General features: G+C 35.0%; 1 protein-coding gene across 1 annotated transcript in view; it reads right to left on the minus strand.

The window, feature by feature from the left end:
• Positions 1-25,982, minus strand: part of LOC119601894 (mitochondrial import receptor subunit TOM20 homolog) — a 64,344-nt gene extending 38,362 nt beyond the window's left edge. The window contains exons 1-2 of the mRNA XM_037953131.1: positions 25,662-25,982; positions 25,515-25,593 (exon numbers count right to left, since the gene is read on the minus strand). Coding sequence (XP_037809059.1) covers positions 25,515-25,593; positions 25,662-25,791 — 209 coding nt within the window. The 5' untranslated portion in view covers positions 25,792-25,982. The remainder of the gene's footprint in view (positions 1-25,514; positions 25,594-25,661) is intronic.
• Positions 25,983-26,663: the final 681 nt, after the last annotated feature.

Consider the following 26,663-nt stretch of genomic DNA (forward strand, 5'->3'; position numbering starts at 1 on the left):
CAAGTAAAAAAGATAACACATATTCCGGATTTCAGTTCACATTTGAGGCATTCGACCTACAAATTTTGTCTTGTATATATAGGCAGTGAAGATGTTAACAAGCAAGAATATCTGCTGCACTACATGGATGCGAAGGTATATAACACATTACGCGACAAAGTGTTACCCAAATTGCCGGAGGAAATATCTTATGAACAGATTTCAACAGTATTGGAGCAACATTTTCATCCAAGACCCAACGAAATTCTAGAAATTTATCGCTTCCATTAGCGTAAACAAGAAGGTGAATCTTGTTCAGAATTCATGATAGTGCTAAAACGAATGGCAGCGACTTGTAATTTTGGTACATATATATGGAAAAAGCATTGCGAAACCATTTTGTGTTTGGACTTAAAAACCAATTGATTCAGAGCAGGCTGCTGGAGAAAGCAGATTTGACATTAGAAAGCGCGCTAAATCTGGCAGAGGCAACAGAAATGTTGGAAAAGGTGGTGTAGAACTAAACAGCAACACATACAACGCATTGAATGTAGTAAGGAATTTTAAAAAGAAAACGAACTTGTTGTACGTTCGATTTCTTTTTAAAATTCCTAGCAAAAGAAGAGAAAAGTCAAAGAAACTGCTATAGATGTGGCAGCACTGGTCACATTGCATACCAATGTAGATACAAAGAAACAATTTGTAGTTTTTACGGCATTAATGGGCATTTAAGACGTGTGTGTATGAGAGAGAAGAAAAACTTGCACGTTTTAACTACAGATGAGGTTAGATAGAACGAGGAAGTAGATGATTCGTACGGCGATGTGGAATTAATTAAGAATATTCAGAACAGAACATTTGTTATTAGTGAATAATAGATGGTTCAAATTTTAAATTGATACAGGGGCTGCGGTGACTGTTGTTGGTGTGGCAAATGTAGAGAAAATATTGGGCAAAATTAAAATATACAATACAAATACTAAATTATATAGCGACCGGCATTGTTGGGAAGCGACTGGTTGAGGTGCATTAAATTGAATTGGGCAGAAATTATACAGCAGCATCTGTCAGTGAATAAGGTCGAAGCGCACATGTCGAACAGGGAAGTTAAGAAAAAGGTACAGTCCATCGTTAGTAAATACCCTATGTTGTTTGATGATTCAATAGGAAGGATCACAGGGTTCCAGGCACGACTACACGTACGACCTCAAACAACTCCACGGTTTGTAAAAGCACGCAGAGTACCTTTCGCATTAACAGAAGTATTAGAAAAAGAGCTACAGAGGATACAAAAAAAAAACAACGCTATTCGTGTATGCGGCTACTATAATGGAGGTGGATGAGCACCCGTTGCCTACAGTGGATGAACTATTTGCAGCAATGGCCGGCGATGAAAAATTCACAAAAATTGACTTGTCACGAGCTTATCTTCAGCTCGAAATACACGATTAATGTTCGGTGTAGCAAGTGCTCCTGCCATATGGCAGCGCTTTATGGAGCTGCTTGCAGATATCCCCGGAGTGACAGTCTTCCTAGATGACATAAAAATTACAGCAACGAACGACGTCGACCATATAAATAGAATTGAGGAAGTATTTAAAAGGTTGAGTATGCATAATATGCGGGTAAATTTGGCAAAGTCAGTTTTTATGCAATCATCGATCGAGTACTGCGGGTTTCTAATAGATAAAGAAGGAATACATAAAATTAAATCCAAAATGGAGGCTATTCAAGGCATTAAAGTTCCAAGTAACAAGGATGAAGTACGATCTTTAGTGAATTATTATAGTAGATTTTTCAAGAATCTGAGCACTGTATTATACCCAATTAATCGGTTGCTACAAAAGGATGTCGAATTTAAATGGAGCCCAGATTGCGAGAAGTCTCTAATGGAAGTAAAACAGCATATGCAATCGGATGTAGTTCTGATACATTTCGATCCGAAATTACCTCTAGTGTTGGCCGTGGACGCAAGTCCTTACGGAGTGGGGGCTGTACTTACATAGTCACCAAATGCCTGATGGAACAGAGAGGCCTATTCAATTTGCTTCTCAAACCCTCTCAAAAGTGCAACAGAAATATAGTCAAATAGACAGAGAAGCATTGGAGATTGTAGTCGGCGTTCGTCATTTTTATCAGTATCTTTTCGGCAGAAAGTTCATACTGGTAACTGATAATAAACCAATTGCGCAAATATTTTCACCGAAAAAGGGACTGCCGATCTTATCAACTTCACGCATGCAGGATTATGCTATTTTCTTACAATCGTTTGAGTTAGAAATTCGTGTTAAAGCGTAATGTTGATGCTGTCACGTCTAGTTAGTAATGAAACCAGTCGAGACATTTCGTACATCGATGACAATGAAATTGCCCAGGAGGACCTAAACGCAATGGAGGTTAATATGATTACAGCTCTACCAGTTACAGTGACTGAGTTAAATGAGGCAACAGAAGCAGACGTGGAGACCAGTATACTGCGTGAGAGTTTGAAAGTATCACGACCTACTTTCGTAAACATAGATTCAATATTGAACAAATAGAGTTCGGATTACAGCAAGGGTGCCTTTTAAGAGGAATTCTACATTCCCAAAGATCTTCGGCAGCGGGTCTTATCGGAAATACACGTCGCATCTTTTGGAATAACAAAAATGAAAACGTTAGCCAGAGCCTACTGCTGGTGGCCTTCGCTGGATCGTGACATTGAAAATTTAGTATCAAATTGTTTGGAGTGTCAGTCAGTACGTCCTTCAGCCCCAAAAGTGATGCCAACACATTTGTGGAACCCACCTACAAGAGTTTTTGAAAGAGTGCACGCGGATTTCGCTGGACCTTACAAGGGGGAATACCTTTTTATTCTAGTAGACGCTTTTAGCAAATGGCCTGAGGTTCACGTTATGTCAGATATTACTGCAAAGTCCACCATAAAGATATGTCGTGATATATTTTCCACATTCGGACTATCAAATATTATGGTAACTGATCACGGCACGCAATTTACGGCAGAAGAATTACGGAAAATCACCTTCACACCTGATGTTCGGGCGCCAAATTAGAACGAGGCTAGATTTAATGTTGCCCACTGAAGAAGTTATTACAAAAACCACGCAAGAAATACCTAGAACCTTTTCTATTGGAGATAGAGTCGCTGCTCGTGATTATTTGTCGAAAGAAAAATGGAGATTTGGTAAAATTGTAAAAATATTTGGAGAATTGCATTATGAAATTAAATTGGACGACGGAAGAGTTTGGAAACGTCATTTTAATCAGTTGCGCCGAGTCGGAGATGATTTTGGGACAAGCAATCACCCGCCAGATCGTACACCTGTCATCCAACCAACATGCCCCCACGTACGTCTGCCGAACCCTAAACCATCACAGCAACCCCTGTTGTCGAACCACCTATATACCATAAGAAAAACACCACTCACACGAATTCACCTTCGGCTTCCCGAATATTGATAACAGCGTGTCTACGGCCAGGTCCCAGGAAGAAACACAACATAGCGATTTGCCTCAATCCCAATATTGATAACAGCGTGTCTACGGTCAGGGACCAGGAAGAAACACAACATAGCCTCGAAGGCCAACGCGAGTAAGAAAAGATCCAGCTTGGCTGAATGATTATATTAGAGAGTAGGAAATAGTTGTAGAGGAGAAGAGCAGTTATATATATACAGTATTGTTCGAAACCTAAGCAACTTTTTTTGGCATTGTATACAAAGTGCTATATTTTCTATTTTAATTGATTTATTAAAAATTATATAATTGATAATAATAATATTATGTGTCTACATTATAATAACAACAACAAAAGTTTAATTCCATTTCGCTGTGAGTTTTAAGAAAATAATAACTGAATTAACTCCATAAATAGCTGTTCGAAACTGAAGCAACTTTTTGATCTTCATATGAAAATCTTTGATCCTTTTGAGTTCCAAACACATTTATGGAATAGATTAGTTACTAGTGTAGTTCGTAATGAATCCCAATCGGATTTTAAGCCATTCGCCAGCTGTAATGTTTTCCAAAACGGCGAGTTCCGAAACAGCACTTCAGAATGCCGAACAGCATCTCTAAAGGGCTTGAGTCAGGAGATTTTGATGGACAATCAAAGAATTTGGGTCCCATTATACGATAACTACTCTTAGATCAACTTTGCTAAAGGATTTGGTTCATTATCATGCTGAAAATCGCAACAAAGTAATTTGTTCTGTTCAATGTACTTAATCCTTTGGTTTATTTTGTTGGCCAAAAATGTCCCAGAAAGTAAAACAACCCAATTTTATTTGTATTTCAACATCAGGACTTACTCTACTCACTAAAAATCTTGCCCATAACCTTAATTGTGTGACCTCCTTGCTTTTTTAAGTCTTTAATGTACGATGATGTAACCGCATATGAATCCCGCAGTGACATGGCACAGAGTTTACTTAAAGAAATTCGATTTTTTCAAAAATTTTGTACAATTTTGGGTAGAATATTGAAATAGATTACGCAAGACTAATAAAAACAGTTTTATTTACAAACGGGTCCACATTTTCCGTCTTAAATTCAAACAGAGTATGCGAGGCTCAGAGGCTGAAGGAAATATTACAATATACCCTTTTAGTAAAGGCCCAATAATGAATGGAGAGCAAAATTTTAGGGTGTGGCTATGTTTTTTAAAGAGAAGAGTTAGTCCTGATGTTGAAACACAAACAAAGTTGGATTGTTTTTCCTTTTGGGACGTTTTTCGCCAACAAAATGAATCATATGATTGAGTACATCGAACAGATCAACTTACTTTATTGCGATTTTCAGCATGATAATGAACCAAAACCTTTGGCAAAGTTGATCTAAGAGTTATTATCGGGTAATAGGGCCCAAACTCTTTGATTGCTCATCAAAATTTCCTGACTCAAATCCCTTAGAGATGCTGTTCGGCGTTTTGAAGTGCTGTTTCGGAACTCGCCGTTTTGGAAAACATTGCAGGGGCGAATAGCTTAAAATCCGATTGGGTTTCATTACGAACTACACTAGTAACTAATCTATTCCATAAAGGTGTTTGGAACTCAAAGGCACCAAAGATTTGCATAAGAAGATCAAAAAGTTGCTTAAGTTTCGAACAGCTATTTATTGAGTTAATTCAGTTATTATTTTCTTGTAACTCACATCAAAATGGAATTACAATTTTGTTGTTGTTATTATAATGTAGACACATACTATTATTATTATCAATTATATAATTTTGAATAAATCAATTAAAATAGAAAATATAGCACTTTGTACACAATGCCAAAAAAAGTTGCTTAGGTTTCGAACAATACTGTACATATATATATATATATATATATATTCTGCTGCTTGTCGTGACGAAAACAAGGAGGATGGTGTTCTTGCTGCCGAAGCGCGTAGGGCCTCGGTTGGAGCTGTGGTTGGCAGCAAGACATTATATAAAGTGGTTCCAGGGGAGAAGAGGGAAGGGAAACCTACGTCTGCTACTCCTAAGGGTTCTCAAAAGGGGGCCATTAGGAGAACCGGATTTGGAGGTGGCCAGAACTCCAAGCTAAAGGGGCCCAAAAATCTTCGTCGTTGAAGACGACTGGTGCAGGGGACCATTAAAAGAGCTAGATCTGGGGATTATCAACCGACCTCATCAACGAAGAAAGTGAAGACGTCCATGAGCCTGGATGTAAACTTTCGAGCAGATGTTATAGATCGGTCTGATACGGATGGGAAGATCAGTCTCGAGATGTGGCAGCTGGTCGAAGGTAGGTTCCTGGACAAAATCGCTGCATACAGTGGTAGCCCGGATGATGTCTCATTCAAGGGTGCAGACTGGGCTAAGGGCATCAAGATTGTTAACTTTGGCAATAAAAATTCCTTTGAATTTTTAAGGGCCACGGTTGCCAAGCTTGATGATGACCTTCCCAGCAAAAAATAATTGATGTCATACTTTACAAACGACATCTTAATCATATCTAAAAATGCGATTACAGTGTCTCACATAAATATTCGAATTTATTATTTTTTATGAATTAATGTGTTATTTTATGATGCTACTTTAGAAATAATAATATTATTTAAAATTTTTATAATGAAATTTTATTAATTTATATTATTTTTACGAAATACAAGAAAAAAGTAATAAAAACTCATTCATGGGTCATTTCAGGTACTGCGCAAAAATATTCAAATTTTCTAAGAAGTACTTTTTTAGAATCCTTGAACACGTGTTTTATAGCCCATTAATTAACCCATTATGCAGGTAGTGGTTATATGGAATATTTAACATTATATTTTTTGGAAATTTGCATAATTATGTTGTAAATCCTTCCTGTGTAAGCCCTTAAAATGTTCAAAGAAAAAGAGTTGATCAATTCAAATTAAAAAATTAAAATATATCTGTATAATCAAGGCCGATCAATTAAATACATAAAGGAAATGCTTGATAGATTCCCATCGACAATATATTTTGTCATTACTCGCATGGAACAAAGAATTCCATCGAGTATTTACCATTATCAAGTCGTCCAAAACTGCTGTGAATACAGGACGACAGAGAATTAGTGTCGAAATTGTAGAATTTTCACCACAAGTAACATATATATATATATATATATATATATATATATATATATATATATATATATATATATATATATATATATATATATATATATATATACAGACAGTCCTTAAATTTTATATCACATTTTAAAAATTTAAAAAAAATAATTTACTTAAACTAATTTAACTTTTTTTAAAAAAAGTGCAAAAAATATCTTCACAAAAATATTCAAATTTTTTTTATAAATCATATTTAGATTAGCATTATGAAGTGTATAAGTATGTTACTTGTGGTGAAAATTCTACTTCTTTTTCCACACTTTTTTTGCTGGGTGTGTTTTCATTTGTAAGGATATGTTTGGTTTATAAATGCGAAAAGTATGAAATCGCATTTATAGGTGTGATAAAGATGTCGTTTGCAAAGCATGACATCAATTACCCAGCAAAAAAAGTGTTAAAAAGGATGTAGTATTTTCATCACAACTAGTAACCCGAAGTGCTTCAAATTCAGATGAAAAACTTATGAATTTTAAATTAGCATGTCAAATCTCATTTTAAGAAGCTGTAAAAATACGATATTCGGATGTCAAAAATAAACCACAATCTTTCAATGACACGCTTATGTAAATTTAATTGGTTTTTCACCTAAACTTGATGTATTTTTAGCTGGGCCCAGCAAAAAAAGTGTGGAAAAAGATGTAGTATTTTCATCACAACTAGTAACCCGAAGTGCTTCAAATTCGGGTGAAAAACCTATGAATTTTACATTAGCGTGTCATTGGAGGGATGTTGTTCATTTTTAGCAACTTTGAACTGCATCTAATCTTATTTTTAGAAGCAGTAAAAATCCGATATTTGGATGTCAAAAAAAAATCCACATTCTTTCAATGACACGCTTTTGTAAATTTCATTGGTTTTCACCAAAATTTGATGTACTCTTTCCTCACTTTTAACTGGATTTTATTTGTAAGGAAATATTTGGTTTATAAAAGCGAAAATTATATACAGTGTCTCTCATAAGTATTCGAATTTAATGTATTATGAAAGCAGACATCACAAATTTGGTGAAAGAAGATACTTAGCGTTGTAAATGATCAACATTTTCACGTACCAGGTCGTGTATTTTGGGAAAAATATTTTTTGAAAAATAAATTGAATGGGTTGTAGCCCCATTTTGGTGGTACTAGCATGCAAATTCTGCTCTACAATTGACAAGTGGACCTTCTAGTCTATAATTACAATAATAAATTTTAGGAGTCCAACACCGTGGACAGACACAGAACCCCAAAATATGGCAGAGTAACTTGGGTCCTTTACAGTTGGTTTTAAGTTAGATAATTTCAAGGCATCTCCAAGCTTTCGCCATATCATTTGACGACCATCTGAGCCAAAAATATTATATTTGTTCTAATCGTCGAATATAACCTCCTTCCAGAATCCAATATTCTTACTTATGAGTCTATTTGCGGAGTCAAGACACTTAACATCGATTAACTTCGATATGAGCGGTTTCCACATTGGTACTTGACCATGCAAATTATTGCTCCCTAGTATTTTGGCCACAATTTCGACACTAATTTTTATTCACAGGACTGTCCTGAGCAGTGATGCCAAGTGTAGGGATTTTTCCCTTTTTGTGGGGATTTTTTTCAAAAATTTCATGAGTAGGGAAAAAGGGAAAGATTCTTACTATTGTCAAGTTGTAGGGATTTTTTTAATTTCATAGTTTTTATCAACTAAAAATATACTCTTTCATGTATTAAACTTTAAAATTAAAAATTAAATCAATTTTAAGTGTATCGTTAGTAAAAATTCCGCTTGTAATTTCTACAATATGTGTACCTACATATCGCTACAAGCCTGGCATAATCCAAAATTCGGGTTTCTTGAACTGAGGTCTATAAAACATGCGACATACTAAAATCTTTCATATAGTTTTATCAAATTTCTAATATGTCTATTATTTTCGATGTGAAATCGATTTTTTGTAAACGTAAAAACTAAATCCCACGTTTCCGTGAATATTAGACAACTAAAAATTGAATTTCAATTTAGATGAGAAACATATTAACCTCAACTATCTGAATTTGAATTTTTAAAATCCCTTGATTTGTTTAAAAGCTAGCAAAGAAAATAGTTAAATGTCATTAAATATTCATATCCATTTTTCTTGAAACGACTTTTTTGGATTATGCCAATCCTGTAGAGCGATATATTCTGACTCCTTATAGATAGAGTAGTCGGGGGCTTAATGCAGTAACTCAGGATTGAAAAAAATAATTTAATGTTCTGAAAATTTATAAAAGTAAACCGCAAAAAGTAAACTCAAATGTAAACCTTATTTAAAATAATTATATTAAATTTTAGTTTTTTATGTTATTTTTGTATTTTTTTAAGATAAACTTGGAAAAAAATGGAAAAAAGTAGTGTAGGGAAAAATGTAGGGAAAATAAAAAGTGGGTGTAGGGAAAAAAGGGATTTTTTCTCATAAGCGTAGGGATTTCAGAAAAAAATCTCCTGGCATCACTGGTCCTGAGTTCGTCAATTTTTGGAGCTGATGGATGAAGGTTCCTTCGGTATTTCCTCAGTATTTCTCTGTCGTCCTGTATTCACAGCAGTTTTGGACGACTTGATAATGGTAAATACTCGATGGAATTCTTTGTTCCATGCGTGTAATGACAAAATATATTGTCGATGGGAATCTATCAAGCATTTCCTTTATGTATTTAATTGATCGGCCTTGATTATACAGATATATTTAAATTTTTTAATTTGAATTGATCAACTCTTTTTCTTTGAACATTTTAAGGGCTTACACAGGAAGGATTTACAACATAATTATGCAAATTTCCAAAAAATATAATGTTAAATATTCCATATAACCACTACCTGCATAATGGGTTAATTAATGGGCTATAAAACACGTGTTCAAGGATTCTAAAAAAGTACTTCTTAGAAAATTTGAATATTTTTGCGCAGTACCTGAAATGACCCATGAATGAGTTTTTATTACTTTTTTCTTGTATTTCGTAAAAATAATATAAATTAATAAAATTTCATTATAAAAATTTTAAATAATATTATTATTTTTAAAGTAGCATCATAAAATAACACATTAATTCATAAAAAATAATAAATTCGAATATTTATGTGAGACACTGTAATCGCATTTTTAGATATGATTAAGATGTCGTTTGTAAAGTATGACATCAATTATTTTTTGCTGGAAAGGTCATCATCAAGCTTGGCAACCGTGGCCCTTAAAAATTCAAAGGAATTTTTATTGCCAAAGTTAACAATCTTGATGCCCTTAGCCCAGTCTGCACCCTTGAATGAGACAACATCCGGGCTACCACTGTATGCAGCGATTTTGTCCAGGAACCTACCTTCGACCAGCTGCCACATCTCGAGACTGATCTTCCCATCCGTATCAGACCGATCTATAACATCTGCTCGAAAGTTTACATCCAGGCTCATGGACGTCTTCACTTTCTTCGTTGATGAGGTCGGTTGATAATCCCCAGATCTAGCTCTTTTAATGGTCCCCTGCACCAGTCGTCTTCAACGACGAAGATTTTTTGGGCCCCTTTAGCTTGGAGTTCTGGCCACCTCCAAATCCGGTTCTCCTAATGGCCCCCTTTTGAGAACCCTTAGGAGTAGCAGATGTAGGTTTCCCTTCCCTCTTCTCCCCTGGAACCACTTTATATAATGTCTTGCTGCCAACCACAGCTCCAACCGAGGCCCTACGCGCTTCGGCAGCAAGAACACCATCCTCCTTCTTGTTTTCGTCACGACAAGCAGCAGAAATATTGTAGTCAATTCTGGTGTTCCGCAAGGCAGTCATCTCGGTCCAATATTATTCTTATTGTACATAAATAATCTTCCTACCATATTAAAGTTTTCCAATATCCTTATGCATGTAGACGATGTAAAATTGTTTTCAAATTCTGTTCACTCCATTGCCCAGCCTCATTTACAAGAGGACTTAAAAAATTTCTTTGATTGGTGCCAAATCAACCTACTGGATATTAACTTGAAAAAATGTAAACATATGAGATTTTCCAGAAAAAATACACCCAATTGGCTGCTATTTCCTTGGGGACTACAAGTTGGAGACTGTTGATACATTCTGTGATCTAGGCGTATTATTCGACACAAAGTTATCCTTTATCGCCGTGTACTCGGTTTTATTAAACAATGGTCTAAAGAATTTACAGATTTATCAATAACAAAACAACTTTACATTTCCCTAGTAAGACCTATTCTCGAATATGGTTCAATCATTTGGTACTATTATTATAACATCCATAGTGACCGTATTGAATCGGTCCAAAAACAGTTTTTTGTTCTTTGTATTACGGAGCTCATACCCAAATCCATCGATATATCTTCCGCCTTATAGATCCAGGTTATTGCAACTCAACTTACCAACTTTGAAAAGCCGTCAATTATTAATGGAAATATTTGCTCAGAGTTCCTTCTCAACAACTTATCACTAAATGTTCCTCAACGTCTTTTTCGTTATTACCAACCTCTGTCAATTCGTATTATCAACAAAATAATGATAGCGCTGACCCCTTGCGGCGAATATGTTTAAATTTTAATGATTTGTACAATATGATTGATACTACTTTGAATGTCAATATTATTAAACGTAACTTAATTATATATTTGAATAGTTTATATTAAATGTTTTATGTAATATTTTCTTACTTTTGTCTGTAAGAAGCTAATCAATAGACTAATAAAATAAAATAAATAAGCAAGGGTTAAATTAGGAGGAAAAAATTAATATGTAGAGTTGTAATTATTTTTTATATAAAAAATTTGACTGGTCTTCCTCACAACACTCTAACAATGGATTCCTGTCACAAAAATATTAAACATTACGTTGCAATAATCATAAATCTTGGTCAATAGATGCTATTTTTATCACTCTCACTTCCAAGAGTTTTTCGGAAAAAGTATAAATAAGAATATAAGAAATGAAGTATGAGGGATAAATTCAGATCCGTAAGTTTGTAATTCATGAATAAAATATTCGAAATTTATTATTTTTTTAATTTTTAAAAAAATATATAAAAAAAATTACTAAAAATCGGACCAAAAAGAAAGAAATTTTATATTATTGATTTTTTTTTCTGAGTTGATTGCTAGGTTTCCAAAACAGGTGCAAGCATCCAAAAATCAATTCTCATTTTCAAATATTTTTCTAGCACTACTGAAGGAAGATGGTAAATGAAAACCACTTAATCTAGATGTATAAAAAATAAAAATTGTTCATTAACCACCGGACATAGCCATTTCCAAAAATATATGTTTCATTCCAGGGGTAAACAAAAATATTAATTTGTAAACTTGTGTTATTTTTAGATAACTTTCTTAAATATTACGAAAATCGGTCTCTTTAAAAAAGTACAACAACCAATAGGTATAGCGATACAATTCTACACAATAAAGTTTTATGTGAACCATGTCATAGCTCTGTCATACATACATATCTCTAACACATTTCATAGAAACTAAAATCGTATTTTTGTTCCACCTCTTAAAATTTACCTTTCTCTGTTTTACAACGATTTTCAAGCGGTAACCATTCGTGAGCTGGACCAATTTTTAAAAAGGTAATTTTTAATTATTTTTTTTTAAATTTTAGTATATGTATATTAGAGTGACCGCAAAAAGTTGATGTTGGAATCTTGTTCCTCTTAACTCCAACAAAAAGGATTGTCCTTTCCAGATATTGATATTTTGAGGTCGATTAATAGAAGTTTACACGTGCCGATTGTCGCTCAAAGTTTGAAAAAATCCAAATTTTTGGCCATAAAGCTGGGCCTGAAGCTATAACTCCAGAATAGGGGGTGGTGATGGACCATCTGTCCTCCCCAGTTTTAGTTTGAATCAAGTTGAGGGAGGGCAGATTGTCCACCACCTGGGAATATTATATTCCCCGCGGACCAAAAACTGGAAAAAACAACATGGAAAATAAAAATAAAAAGATGAAAGTTACGGTGCAGGGCCTAAATAACCCAGTACCGGCGGCAAGTGTTGATCCACTCACGGGTCACGTGTTGTCGTCATCCTGCATTAGTGAGCAAAATACTACTACGGAGGTGGGTACCTTGGCCTCCGTGGCGGACAATGCGTCAAGTGAAAGAGAGCTCCCGTCTTCTAATACACAGTCGAAGCCAAGCCATACTTCACTCAAAGGAACCTCAAGTCAGAATCCTGAGAGTAAGGGTGACAACGCCAAGATAGATATCCCGAAGACGACCACGTCGGCGAAATCAACCTCGAAGGCAAGGTATCCCAAAAGAAACCCCGAAAAGCGAGGAAAGATAGGCTTGACAGTGGAAAAGGAAAAGAGACGCCATTTTACGCCAAAGTTGCCAAAAGAAGACACCGGGACGATCTCTGTTATGCAGTTTACGATGCCGGTAATCCGACAGGCAAAATTCCAATAGACCAACAGAGTAAGGTAGAAGATCTGGTGAACAATAAGATAGTGGACCACGCAATCGCTTCAAAGGGCCAACAACCAATAGAGAGCGTGAGCTGCGAGTTCAGAATGGGCGTGATGTTGATGAGGTTGGCATCTCACCAATGTGTGAGCACCCTAAAGAACTTGGTGGAAATTATCCCTCCTCCCTGGGACGGCGCTAAGCTGGGACTGGCAAAGAAAAGGAAAAGAGACGCCATTTTACGCCAAAGTTGCCAAAAGAAGACACCGGGACGATCTCTGTTATGCAGTTTACGATGCCGGTAATCCGACAGGCAAAATTCCAATAGACCAACAGAGTAAGGTAGAAGATCTGGTGAACAATAAGATAGTGGACCACGCAATCGCTTCAAAGGGCCAACAACCAATAGAGAGCGTGAGCTGCGAGTTCAGAATGGGCGTGATGTTGATGAGGTTGGCATCTCACCAATGTGTGAGCACCCTAAAGAACTTGGTGGAAATTATCCCTCCTCCCTGGGACGGCGCTAAGCTGGGACTGGCAAAGAAGAGCGAGCTACCTGTGCTCTTAAAGTCCTCTGTCTACATAAAAGGATGGGGCAGTAAACTGGCTAATGAACGTGTACTGGAAATTCTTGGTGGTCAAAATGCTGAGCTGGCCGTGGAAAAATGGGACGTCTTTTACAGGAAAGAAGAACCTGAGGGAACTTTATTTGTAATAGGTATCGACCAGAAATCTATGGCTAGTCTTGCCAAGAATAAAGGTAGGGCTTACTTCGCCTCTAAAGCTGTCATATTCAAAATTGGGAAGGAGCCGATTGGAAGGGCTGTTACAACAAGCCTCGAAAAGGACACTAAAATACCTAAGACCACAGCATCAGTAGCAACTACTGATAACGTTAAGGAGTCAAATCCTAAATGCGAGGAAGATACCACTAACTCGCCAAAAGAAGGTGCAGCTGCCCTTTCCAAAGTTGGGGAGGTGACGATTGAAAGGGATGTCAAAAACGGCCCCGATATGGACACTAAAACACCTAAGACGGTACCCAAAGCATCATTAGCAAGTACTGGTAATTTTGAGGATTCAAATCCTAAAAGCGAGGAGGAAATCACTCACTCGCCAGAAGACAGAACAGCAGTGCTGTCCAAAATTGGGAAAGTGTCGATTAAAAAGACTGCTCTTCTTATGCCTAATAAGGCCACCGCAGTGCCATCAATGGTACCCACTGCATCAATAGCCACTTCAGGTTACCCGGAGGAGTCAAATCCAACGAGTGGGGATGTGATCACTAGCTCGCTGGAAGACAGTTTAAATGGATGACAATGATTGAGGTTATCCAAATAAACCTCCATCGGAGCGAGGCAGCTACCAACGCTCTGATGGCAAAAATAAACACAGGTAACATATAGCTTTAATCCAGGAACCTTGGACGATTCGCAACAAGGTTTCTGGATTAAATCACGTAAATTTCCAACTTTTCTACGCTGATACAGGGTCTCGACCGAGAACATGTATCTTATGTCACAAGAATTTATGTTTTCTCCTCTCAACAGGATTATCCACATCGGATGCAACGGTACTGAAGCAAGGTCGTGGCAACATATACCTTGCATCTGTTTACCTGCCTTTCGATTCTCCGACACTACCACCAACGTCGGAGCTGATGAAACTGGTCGAAGAGGCACAAAGGCAAAATAAGAAAATTGTAATAGGTTGTGATGCCAACTCCCAGCTTGGGGTAGTACAAACACCAATCGCAGGGGACAAGCCTTTATGGATTTCCTCAATACTAAAGACTTGATCACATCGAACTTAGGTAATAAAGCTACCTTCGTCAATAGAATCAGAGAAGAAGTATTAGATATAACTATATGTTCAGAAGAGCTTATAAACGAAATTCAGGATTGGAGAGTTTCGGACGAGCACTCCTTTTCTGACCATCGGTCCATAAGATTCAAAATACTATGGCCGCCACCAAAGCCGATAAAGTTTCGGAATAAGTCTAAAACTAATTGGACAATGTTCGGTTCCTTACTAAAGAACCGTTTATGTCAGAACACTTTTCAATGTCGAAATAAAGAGGACATAGACGCCAAAGTAGAAATGCTCACAAGTGCCTTGGTTGAATCGTTCGAGGACAGCTGCCCTCTGCGAGAGCGGAGATCTGCCCAGGAGAAACCCTGGGTAACCGGGGAGATCCGGAACCTTGGTAAGACTCTTCGCAAACTATTTAACCGGGCACGGCGTAAAAAGGCCGCAGTATACTGGGATGAGTATCGTAGTAAACTTGGTGAATATAATAAAATTGTTCGTAAAGCCAAACGAGACTCCTGGAAACTTCTCTGTGAACAGGTAGACAGCGTAAATGATGTATCGAAGATAAAAAAAATTCCTATCCAAAACTCATGTCCAACCAGAATCTATGGTCGATGATACGGGCAGGAGGTTGGAGGATACGGAGGAGACAATGAAACTCCTAATGGACTCTCATTTTCCACCCGGTATATCGAATAACATAGATGAACCGATATTGGAGGAAGGGGAGGCTAACACGGAAATTGTAATTACATCTGATATGGTTAAAGGGGCAATCAAGAGCTTCGCTCCCTATAAAGCTGCAGGGCCGGGTGGCATTTTCCCGGCACTCTTACAGATGGAGGCGGGACTGGTTTCCGTATATCTGTCTCAGATATTCACTACATGCTTGAAATTCACATATACCCTCATTAAATGGCAGGATGCAAGGGTAATATTTATACCTAAACCAGGGAAACCTAGCTATTCGACACCTAAGTCTTATCGACCGATAAGTCTTACGTCCTTCCTACTTAAAACTTTGGAACGAATAGTTGATAGTATGGTGAAAAGCAGTATATCCGACAAAGACCTAAAATTTAATCAGCATGCTTATGTAAAGGGACGATCGGTGGAAACCGCTTTAAACGAAGTTGTTCACTACATAGGTTCATCCTTTGATAGCAAACTGTATACACTGGCGGTATGCATTGACATCGAAGGTGCCTTCAATAACGTGCACACTGATACTCTTATCCAATCCCTAGACCAGTTTTATGTTGACCGGGTGCTCCGTAACTGGATCAACCACATGCTAAGGAACAGATGGATAAGCTGCGAGATGTACGATATAACTATCAGGAAAAAGGCATTTCGCGGTATACCACAGGGTGGCATTTTGTCACCTTTACTCTGGGTTACCACGATTAATAGCCTCCTAAGGACCCTAACTGAGAAAGGACTTAGACCTGTCTGCTATGCAGACGATGACGTAATACTATTAAAGGGAAAGGATCCAAATTACTTGTGTAGAAGAGCTGAGGTGGCTCTGAATACGGCCTTGAGCTGGGCTCAACCGAGAGGCCTAAATGTTAACCCGGCAAAAACGGAAATCTGTCTTTTCACAAGAAAGACAAACATTTCTAAGTATACTAAACCTTGCTTCCTGGGCAAGAAGATACCAGTGACAGACAAAGTTAAGCACTTAGGAGTAATCCTCGATCGGAAATTAAAATGGAGATACCACATAGAGGATAGGATCAACAAGGCACATCGGTGCTGGGCGATATGTAGGAGAACTATAGGCATGAAATGGGGTCTTAGTCCTACTATGACAAATTGGGTTTATAAGAGTGTAATTAGACCAATTCTAGCTTATGCATCAATAATCTGGTGGACTGCTTTAGATAAAAAGTGCAATATCAAACTACTACAGGGAGTTCAGCGTACATGCTGCTTGGGTATAAGTGGTGCCATGTGTACTACTTCAACCAAGGATCTGAAACATATTTAACATATGAGGCAGCGCTTACAGCCGAACGGCTCTTTACTTTAGGCGAACTGGCCAAAAGCGGTTATAGGACACGTCATCAATGTATACTGGACACATTGGAAGGTTATACACAATCATCGGACGTGCCTGATCGCATACCAGACACAGAATATGTCGGAAACTTTGAAACGCTGATCCCAGATAGAATGTCTTGGTCAAGCGGAACATTAGAGCAAATACCATTAGGAATCCGTTGTTACACGGATGGCTCTAAATTGGGGGACAAAGTGGGGCTGGATTTCTATATTGAAGACCCAGAAACAGAAATATACCACCGTTTACCAAATCATAACACAAGCTTCCAGGCAGAAGTACGAGCAATAACGGAATGCGTAAATTGGATTAGAATAAATATGGCGCCCACAGCGCTTAATATATTTACCGGCAGCCAGAAGGCAATTAGGGCGATATCAGGCGATAGAACTAAATCTAAGACCGTATTGGATTGTAAGAAAGCTTTAACTGAATACTCTCCCAGAGGTAAGGTTCACATCATATGGGTACCAGCCCACTCGGGAGTAGTCGGTAACGAAAGGGCGAATGTAATAGCTTTAAAGGGAAGGGAGCTCGAGGCAGTTAACCTGACAAACGCAAAACCATTCGACGCAACAAAAGCTGAACTAAAAATATGGGTGAGAGAATCTCATAAGGCGTCTTGGAATAATGAAACAGTGGGTAGAACCACGAATATCCTATGAGGTGACCCTGATGAGAGCAAGACGAAAAATCTCCTCAAAATGAGCAAGTCTGAAGTTAGTATGATGGTACGTATTCTGAGTGGACACACAGGATTACGTGCACATCTCTGCAAAATTGGACGTGCGGATTCAGACGAATGTAGAGCATGTGGAGAGGACAGTGAAATTCTGGAGCACTTTCTTTGCCACTGCCAGGCATTCGTCGAAGTTAGATCCAAGTATCTTGGAAGTGATGTTATTCCGGAAATAACATTCCTAACTAACACTGATTGGAAGATTCTTAGGAAGTACGTTCAGGAAGCTGAATTTATGAACACTGAAAAATAATTCATTCAGTTCCCTTTTTTTCATGATAAGGAGCGCACAACAGGCCTGATAGTGGCCTAGGTGTATTTCTTCGGATTTGATGTAGTATACATCCTCCTATCGACCTACCTACCTACCATGTCTCCAGTGTAATACTATGAATCGTTTTTAGTATTTTTTCCAATGCTAAATATTTCAAATACCAATAATATACGATGGAGCAAAAAAACTTGTGAACTCTATATATGATAAGAAAGTAGTGTTAATACCTTTTATTTAAGATACAAAACATAAAATTCTAACGGATAATTTTTTAGAAAAATTATTTTTTACCGCAAAATAAGGTCGTTTCTATTATTTTTTCAACCACTGTATATGTATATTTTCGATACAATATAACTATTCAATATTTCTAAGGCCGCATCCAATGGTAAAAAATTATAAATAACGGCCTCCTTATAATTGTCATATTCCAAAAATTATATAATTGTAAGGTTTTTCATATAAATAAAAAACATGCACCACATCATCAAGCTTTGTACACTGTTAAACGCGGATTCAAAAAAAACTTTTAAATGATAAATGTTAAAATTTTTTAAATTATCTAAAAATTACCTTTTTTGAAAAAGGTCACGAATACTCAAAATATTTTAGAAACCATTATAAAATAAAACAATAGTTTTTCAAGCTGGGTAAAATTTTCTTCTAAACATGTAAAAGCTGTCCAGCTCACTAAGGGACAACAGTAAACCCAAAATATTTTGGGTAACGTTATACGGCCAAATCAAAAACCAAATTGGCAATTCAAGAAGTATTTCATTGCAATTTTCGTGAGTTTTAATTTCGATATTCTAAGTTTTTATTTTCTAATTTATCTTTCTATGACAATTCAAGGCATAAAATTGACTCTCCCTAGGGATTCTACCTGATTATACATACAGTATTGGCCAAAACCGAAGCACCCCCTTATTGAAGTTTTTTTAAAGTAGTTCTAGTCATTAAAAAGAAGACAAATTTGAAAGATATTACACTTTTTGTTTATAGTTTTGGTAGATATTTTAAAAACTCTAATTATGTTATTTATCAAAGAAAAAATTTAAAATAATATTCATATTTTTCAAAATTTCATTGGTCATAAAATGATTTTTTAATAGGAATTTTCGATTTTTTCTTGAAATTACATTTTAAATATAAAAATATCCTTTTATTGGCCGTATAGCACCAGACAGCTGAATCGGAGGTGCCACATTCAAAATTTCTTGAATGAGATTAAGACACAAAGAAAAATATTTCTTCAAAATGTTAAATTATCTATAAAATTAATTTTTGAGAAGATTTTGAGCTGAAAAAGTTTTATATCTTTGTACTGATAATGATAATGTAACGAATTTGGGTCAAATTTCGAGCAATATTTCAATATTTGCCAGTAAAAATCATTCTCAGAAGTTTAAAATGGACTGAAATGAAAAAGAATGTTGATGAACAGATAGAACAATTCTGAAATAAGTTAAATTTAATATTAAAAGTTCAACAAAAATCTAAATTTTTCTGCATTTCAATTCGAATCGAAATTTTCTCCGTTTGACAGCTTTGGTATTCTGCATTTCGATTCGACTCTCCGCCACACAAACAACCGATCGTAACGAAGAATACACACATTCGTAAAGCATTGAAACAAAATGGAATTGCTTCTTCTTTTTCTTACGATTCAGTTTTTTGTTGGAATAACTTTTTTCGATCGTTGCGTATAGTGTTTATAAACCGGTTTTTTAAAACATTGGTTTTCGGTTAACCGGGTTATGCGGTTTTTAAGTCTCGGTTAACTTGTTTCAAAATAATCGAATTATACCCTACACCACTTTAGTGGATTTTTGGATTTGTGCTGATGTTTGTAACATACAAAAATATTCGTCCTAGACCCACCTTAAAGTATACCAATCGGCTTAGAATCGTTTTCTGAGTCGATTAAGCTATATCCGTCCGTCCGTCCGTCCGTCTGGCTGGCTGTTCATGTAAACCTTGTGCGCAAGGTACAGGTCGCAATTTTCAAGATAATTGGATGAAATTTGGCACGCACGTTTTATTTGACCCAAGGACGAAGCCTAATCGGTCCATTATTTCACCTAGCCCTCATAGAACAGAATCCCCCGAAAAGGGTTTCTGAACTCATAATTATGTTAAATATACAGATATATCGATAAGATACGGCACAACTAGGTTTTATAGAAGTCTTGCCAAATTTCATAACGATCGGGCCCCATTTGACCCTAGCTCCCATACAAAGTCCCTTTCAGAAAATTACTTGAATGTCCCAAATTAACTTATAAACACAAATATCGCGATGAAATTCAGCACAATAAAATATTATGTAAATATAAATATATTCACAAAATTTTATCGGGCTTGGTCCATAATTTCCCCTAGCCCCCATATAAAGCCACTTTCAGAAAATTAGTTTTTCATCCATAAATTGCTTAAATGTATCGGAACAAGGGAATATTGAAGATAAATGCTTTATTATGAAAAATAAATCACATTTAATATTCATAACTGATGTAGGGTATCATATGGTCGGCCACGCCCGACTATACTTTCTTACTTGTTTTTAGTACAAAATTGTGTGTTTTCTTTGATTTTTTTATTGTGATTATCAAACATTTTGGATAGATAATTCTAAACATTATTTTACGTTTGTGCATATGAAAACAGACCTAAGATTGTTAAACACATGTTAGGAAATGTTTAACATATATTATGTATATAAAATGGAGATTTGCAATTTCAGACAATCAGGAAATTAGTAAAAAGTTGGCATTTAAACCGATAAAAAAGTTAACTATTTAAACAAATTCCAACCATTATATGAAGAAATTTGTTATTTATTAAGACGAATAAATAACTTTGATGATAAAATGCAGGATGCACTTACTTGTTTACTACGTAAATAGAATAAAAAAGAGAAGTTTCCCAAACGTTCTCAAAACGGACTTTATTTATGGAAACATAAGGGTTGTTGTCGCTGTTCGAGAATTTATGCTGCTGGGGTTTTTCACAAACTGTAATGACGCTTAGGTTGATTGACAGGAAGTCAGAATGACACCTGTCATTGGAATTATCAGTATCACGATAAAATTCAATATCACGATGAAATTCAATATCACGATGAAATTCAATATCACGATGAAATTCAATATCACGATGAAATTCAGCTTAAATTACTTTTATATAAATCTAAATCCTTCCTCCAAATTGAGGATCGGACCATATTTATCCCTATCCCCCATATAAAGTATCTTTCGGAAAATCAGTTTTGAAAAAATTTTGTATTAAGAAAAAGATCGTCAATTGCTAAAGGATTTTTAAAAACAAAGTTGCGTTTTACTTATGAATACACATGGGTTTCTAATCAGTTAATAAATAGTACGGTTCCTACATAAAATACTTTCAAAAAACATCTCCAAACTTGGGCAACGGTGCAAAACTAAAATAAAAAATATGTTTGCTGATGAAATTCACACATATCTCTCCAGGTTACTTAAAAGTTATATATGTCATTATAAAGGCCTCAGCTTAATAATGAAATAACATGATCTAAAAAGTAATTTTTATGGGGGTGCTAATGTTTTAAACAATGAAATTCTGAAGAATATGAATATTTTTTAAATTTTTTCTTCGATAAATAACAAAAATTTTGTGTTACCGTTTTCTAAAGATTTACCAAAACTATATACAGAAAGTGAAATATCTTTCAAAATTTGCCTTCTTTTTAATAACTAGAACTACTTTAAAGAAAACTTCAATAAGGGGGTGCATTTGTTTTGGCTAATACTGTATGTACATCAGGGTTGGCAATATTGGTACAATTGTACTTTTTTGGTACAATTCAATCCTCAAGTACAATGGTACACCAAAGACTCATTTTGTACAATTTGAATTTATTTCCTTATTGAAATAATAATCTAAAATTGAACTTCTGACAGAAAGTTTAAAGGTAGGAAGTCCTTCGATAAATTGTAAAAAGGAAAAGTATAATTCTTGTTTATATTCTCTCATATTGTTTAGATACTTGAAAGATATTACAACCAACAATTATTTATTTACGATTATTTTTTTATCCGATCGCTAAAATTTTTAATAATTTTAAGGGTGTTTTAAGTGCTATTTTAAATTGACTTTTAAAGTACATTTTACTAGACTTTGATCTAGTCTAATGAATTTTCTATGGTCTGGTCTATAAATTAGTCTAGGGACTAGTCTATGAAGTACTTTATAGACAACTTTATGTATTTGCCTTTCAAATGGAATCAAAAAAGTACAATTGTTAATGTTGTTTTGTAAAATTTTAAAATTCTATTTGCCAACCCTGATGTACATACATATCGAGCCCTTTTCGCACAAAAGACGTAACCGACAAAAACTAAATTTTACAGGAGAGCATTTTTTTTAATTATCTTCGAAGTAGAACATAGCATTACTCCAAAACTCCGTTAATAAATATCATTACATCTAAAATATGGGATGCAGTTTGTTTCGATTTTATATTGACAAATTTTTATGATATAAACAATGTTGAGGCGGTTACGTCTAAATTCTCTGTCTAAAAAAAATATTTTTTGGTGTATATCTTTATATAATTTGTATAAATCTGAAATTTAAGAGTGTAATAAATATTTTCTTATAAGATTTTAAGGTCATCTAGGGATGTCTGTATGTCAGTCTTTTTGTTGAAAACCGGATAGGTTCCGAACGTTATGAGCTAGAGTGATGAAATTCTCCAAAAATGCTTATTGATGACAAATATTGTTTTGTGTTAATAATGTGCAAAATCGGTTCTTGATTTCACTTAGCCCCCATACAAGTACCTCCCGGATTATAGTTAAAACATTAATAAATATGTTGTTTATGTAGCAATCGCTATAAAATTTTGCAGAAGTCGGTTATATATACCTGTAAATTATGTTGGGAAGTTTGACAAATGACAGGCAATATTTAACCCTAGCCTGCATATATGGACCCTGTAAGACAATGATTTTATGACCATAGCAGTCTTAAAAATATCAGTATAGCAACGAAATTTGATGTATGATGATGTTTAGGATGGTTTTCTATGCCCCTCATACAGAAAATAAGTTTACAGTTAATAATTCTTTCAAAAATTAAGAAAGTATGATGAAATTCTACAAAAAAAAATTGTTTTCAAAACTAATCACGCGTTTAAATTCTATAGACCTCGGTCCACAATTGACCTAATCCCTCATTAAAGGCCGTATTCTGAAAATCACCCTGATGTCTACATTAATATCCATACATGGTAGTACAATTCGCCTTATATCGAATAAATAAGTAAATTCTGGGACTATTGATTCATTAAGAGTCCATATACAGGTCCGCCTTCCAAAATCCACAAATTTACAACCAAATATAAGAGTTGGTTAAATGGTAATAATATAAATGCAATGTAATTAGTAATTAGAATGAACTAAATTCATAAAAAGTTATAGAAAATTATAAATTTTAGCACATAAATTGCAATGGCATAGTGATAATTACATGAATTTATTACAATTATACTCAGATATGTGGCATTTCATTCAGAAACAAATTTAATACTTTAATTTGTTCAAAATTTTTCTATAAATTTAATATATTTTAAAAGAAAATTTAGACGTAACCGACACTTTGCTGTTAAAAAATTCATAAACAGAAAATTAATGTGTACTTACGTCTTTTTTCTTTTTCTTGTAAAGTTGAAACCATTGGGTCTATAGCTACGAAATTTTTAGAGATGATGCTAATGGACCTAAATTATCGATTTCTATAAAAAACGAAAATCGAAAATCAAGTCGCTTACGTCCATTTTGCAAAAAGGGCTCGATATTATATATGGGGAGGGTATTATACGTTTGTGCTGATGTTTGTAACGCATAAAAATATTGGACCTACACCCACCTTAAAGCACAACGTTCGACTCAAAATCACTTTCTGAGTCGATTAATGTCCGTCCGTCTTTCCGGCGGGCTGGCTGGCTGTCCATATAAGATATTTTAAAATTTGGACCATACGAGTTTTTTGCCACAAGGACGATGCCTATTGAAAATGGTTGAAATCGCTCCATTATTTCACCTAGCCCCCATACAACCTTAACTTCCTAGGCCCCATACAACCTTACCTTCAAATATACTACTATCTCATCAAATTGGCACAACTAAGTTTTATATAGGCATAAATGACCATGCCAATTTTAATAATGATGTGCCGTCGTTTGACCCTAGCCCCCATATAAATCCCCCTTTAAAAAATAACTTAAACGTCCAAAAATGTACTTATGACCATTAGTATCGCGATGAAATTCTCTTCCCAATTTGTTGAGGATCGGCCTATATTTGAACTTAACTCCCATATAATGCCTCTTTTAGAAATTTAGTTTTTCATCAATAAATTGCTTAAATACATCGGTATTAAGGTAAAATTCAACATAAAAGTTTCTTTATTTAAAATAATTTTCAAAATATACCCATGGTGTACGGAATCATATAGTCGGCCATGAAATTAAATTATAATATAATATTATGATTGTATATAATATACATAATATTATATTATTATTATATAATAATAAAATATTATGATTGTGCGTTCGTGCTGATGTTTGTAACATGCAAAAATATTGGTCCTACACCCACCTTAAAGTATACCAATCGGCTGAGAATCACTTCAGTTGAGTTGATTAAGCCCCCAGTTTTGACCTAGCCCCGATATAACCGGACATTCCGATTTGTTCCTTTTAGCTCATAACTACGTCAAATATACTACTATCCTTACAAAAATCGGCACAACTAAGTTTGATATAATTATAAATAACACTGTCGATTTTCATAATGAACGGGCCTTATGTGATCCCAATCGCCATTCAAAATCCCCTTCAAAAAATGACTTGGATGTCCACATGTCCATAGTATCACGATGAAATTTCGCACAAATAAGTTTTATATAAACATAATTCCCAACAATATATTTTATATGGATCGGCTCAATTTCTACCCTAGCTTCCATACAACCGGATCTTCCGATTTGGGCCTTTCATCTCTTAACTACGTCTAATGTACTGATGTTTTTAACACTCAAAAATATTTGTCCTTAAGTACACTAGTCGGTTCAGAATCACATTGTTTCGATTAAGTTATGTCCGTCTTTGTGACCGTGTAAACCTTATGTGCACGCTACAGCTCGCAATTTTCAATATAATTTGTTATGTTGTTGTTTGTTTGTTTGTTCTCTGGATCTGGATGACGAAGGCTGTTGAAAATGATAGAAATCGGTCTTTTATTTCTCCTAGTCAGCATACAACCATACGTGAACGGACATTATTTGGAACTTATGTAAGTTTCAAACTAAATGCTTTCTTATTGAAAGTGAATCACATTTAATATTCGCAATTGGTGTAGGTTATCATATATTCGGTCACGCCCGACTATAGTTTCTTACTTGCTTTTAAAATATAAAAGTTACAGATTCGATGTTGATGGTAAAGCTCATATACTCATAAATTATTACGAAAAAACTTATTACTCGTGTAAATTATTCCCTCAGCAATAAAAGTCTACTCCTGTATTAGAATTTTTTTGAGATTCTATAGAAAAGCATTCACTTATATATATATACTTATTCATAAATTACCTTTCAATAGCTTCATGATCGTTTAAATTAGGCATTCCACTTCTGGATGAATTTCCATTTTTACGATTTTTTCGTCTGCCTGTATACATGCATGTTTTTACATCATAAGGATATATGTTTATATAAGACTATTATTTTTTTACTCACGCTCTCTAACTTTCTTTTTATAGTCTGGATCGCTACGACGTTTACTATCAAAATAAATACAATATCCTATAAAAAGCGTTCCTGCTACTCCTGCTGCAATTCCAATTGCTGCTTTGTTTATCTCTAACATTTTATTTTAACCACACAACTAAATTTAATTTGAAAAATATACTTTTTTTCCATGTGACGCACTCAAAGCATGTTTAACTTTCAAACTGTGATGCCAGACAAAGTTAAAAAATATACATATTTCACTATATTTTCATGTTTCTTTTTTGCGTATTTGGCCAGACGTCTGCTTTTATGATAGCCGATGATTGTTGTCTAGATTTGAAAAATGTTTATAATGCTTAACGTCAAATTGTTGTCAAAATAAAAAACTAGTATGTACAATCGTCATTAATGAATCCCATGTCTATATTAGACAAATATTTATCACAGCATTTGACAAAACATCGGCAGAAAAATTGTCAGTTTTTTGTTTATGTTAATGCATAGGGTAACAAAATGCTGATTTTATCACGACAACTCACAGATAATTTTACTTCAAATTTAAATTAAATTCAAATTTTGTAAATAAACACTACTTTCACTAAAACTTATGTTAAAAATCAATTTTAATTGCACCAAACCAAAATTCTATACAAATTCTACATACAATGATATCAAGACAACGTTGTCTAAACAATTGTTTAGACAACACTATTATAACGACGCTCTAACGCTAATAAATGCTGTCTATACCTGCTAATTTTTTATCATGATAACAATTTGACGTTTAGCATGATAAATATTTGTCTAATGTAGACAAGGGCTAACGTTATTACAATGTTATATCAAAATTGCCAGAACAATTATTTAGACTACATTGATAAAAACAAGTTAGAGTGCTATATTCGGCTATGCCGAATCTTAAATACCCTCCACCAGCAAGCTACTTTTATTAAAACCCATCACTCAACTAACTTTTAGATAACTTGACAAAATGTTTGTTTCCGTAGT

Source organism: Lucilia sericata, unplaced genomic scaffold, assembly GCF_015586225.1.
Source record: "Lucilia sericata isolate MDLA Ls3-8-SP2 unplaced genomic scaffold, ASM1558622v1 Contig000197F_arrow, whole genome shotgun sequence".
NCBI classification, from domain to species: Eukaryota; Metazoa; Arthropoda; class Insecta; order Diptera; family Calliphoridae; genus Lucilia; species Lucilia sericata.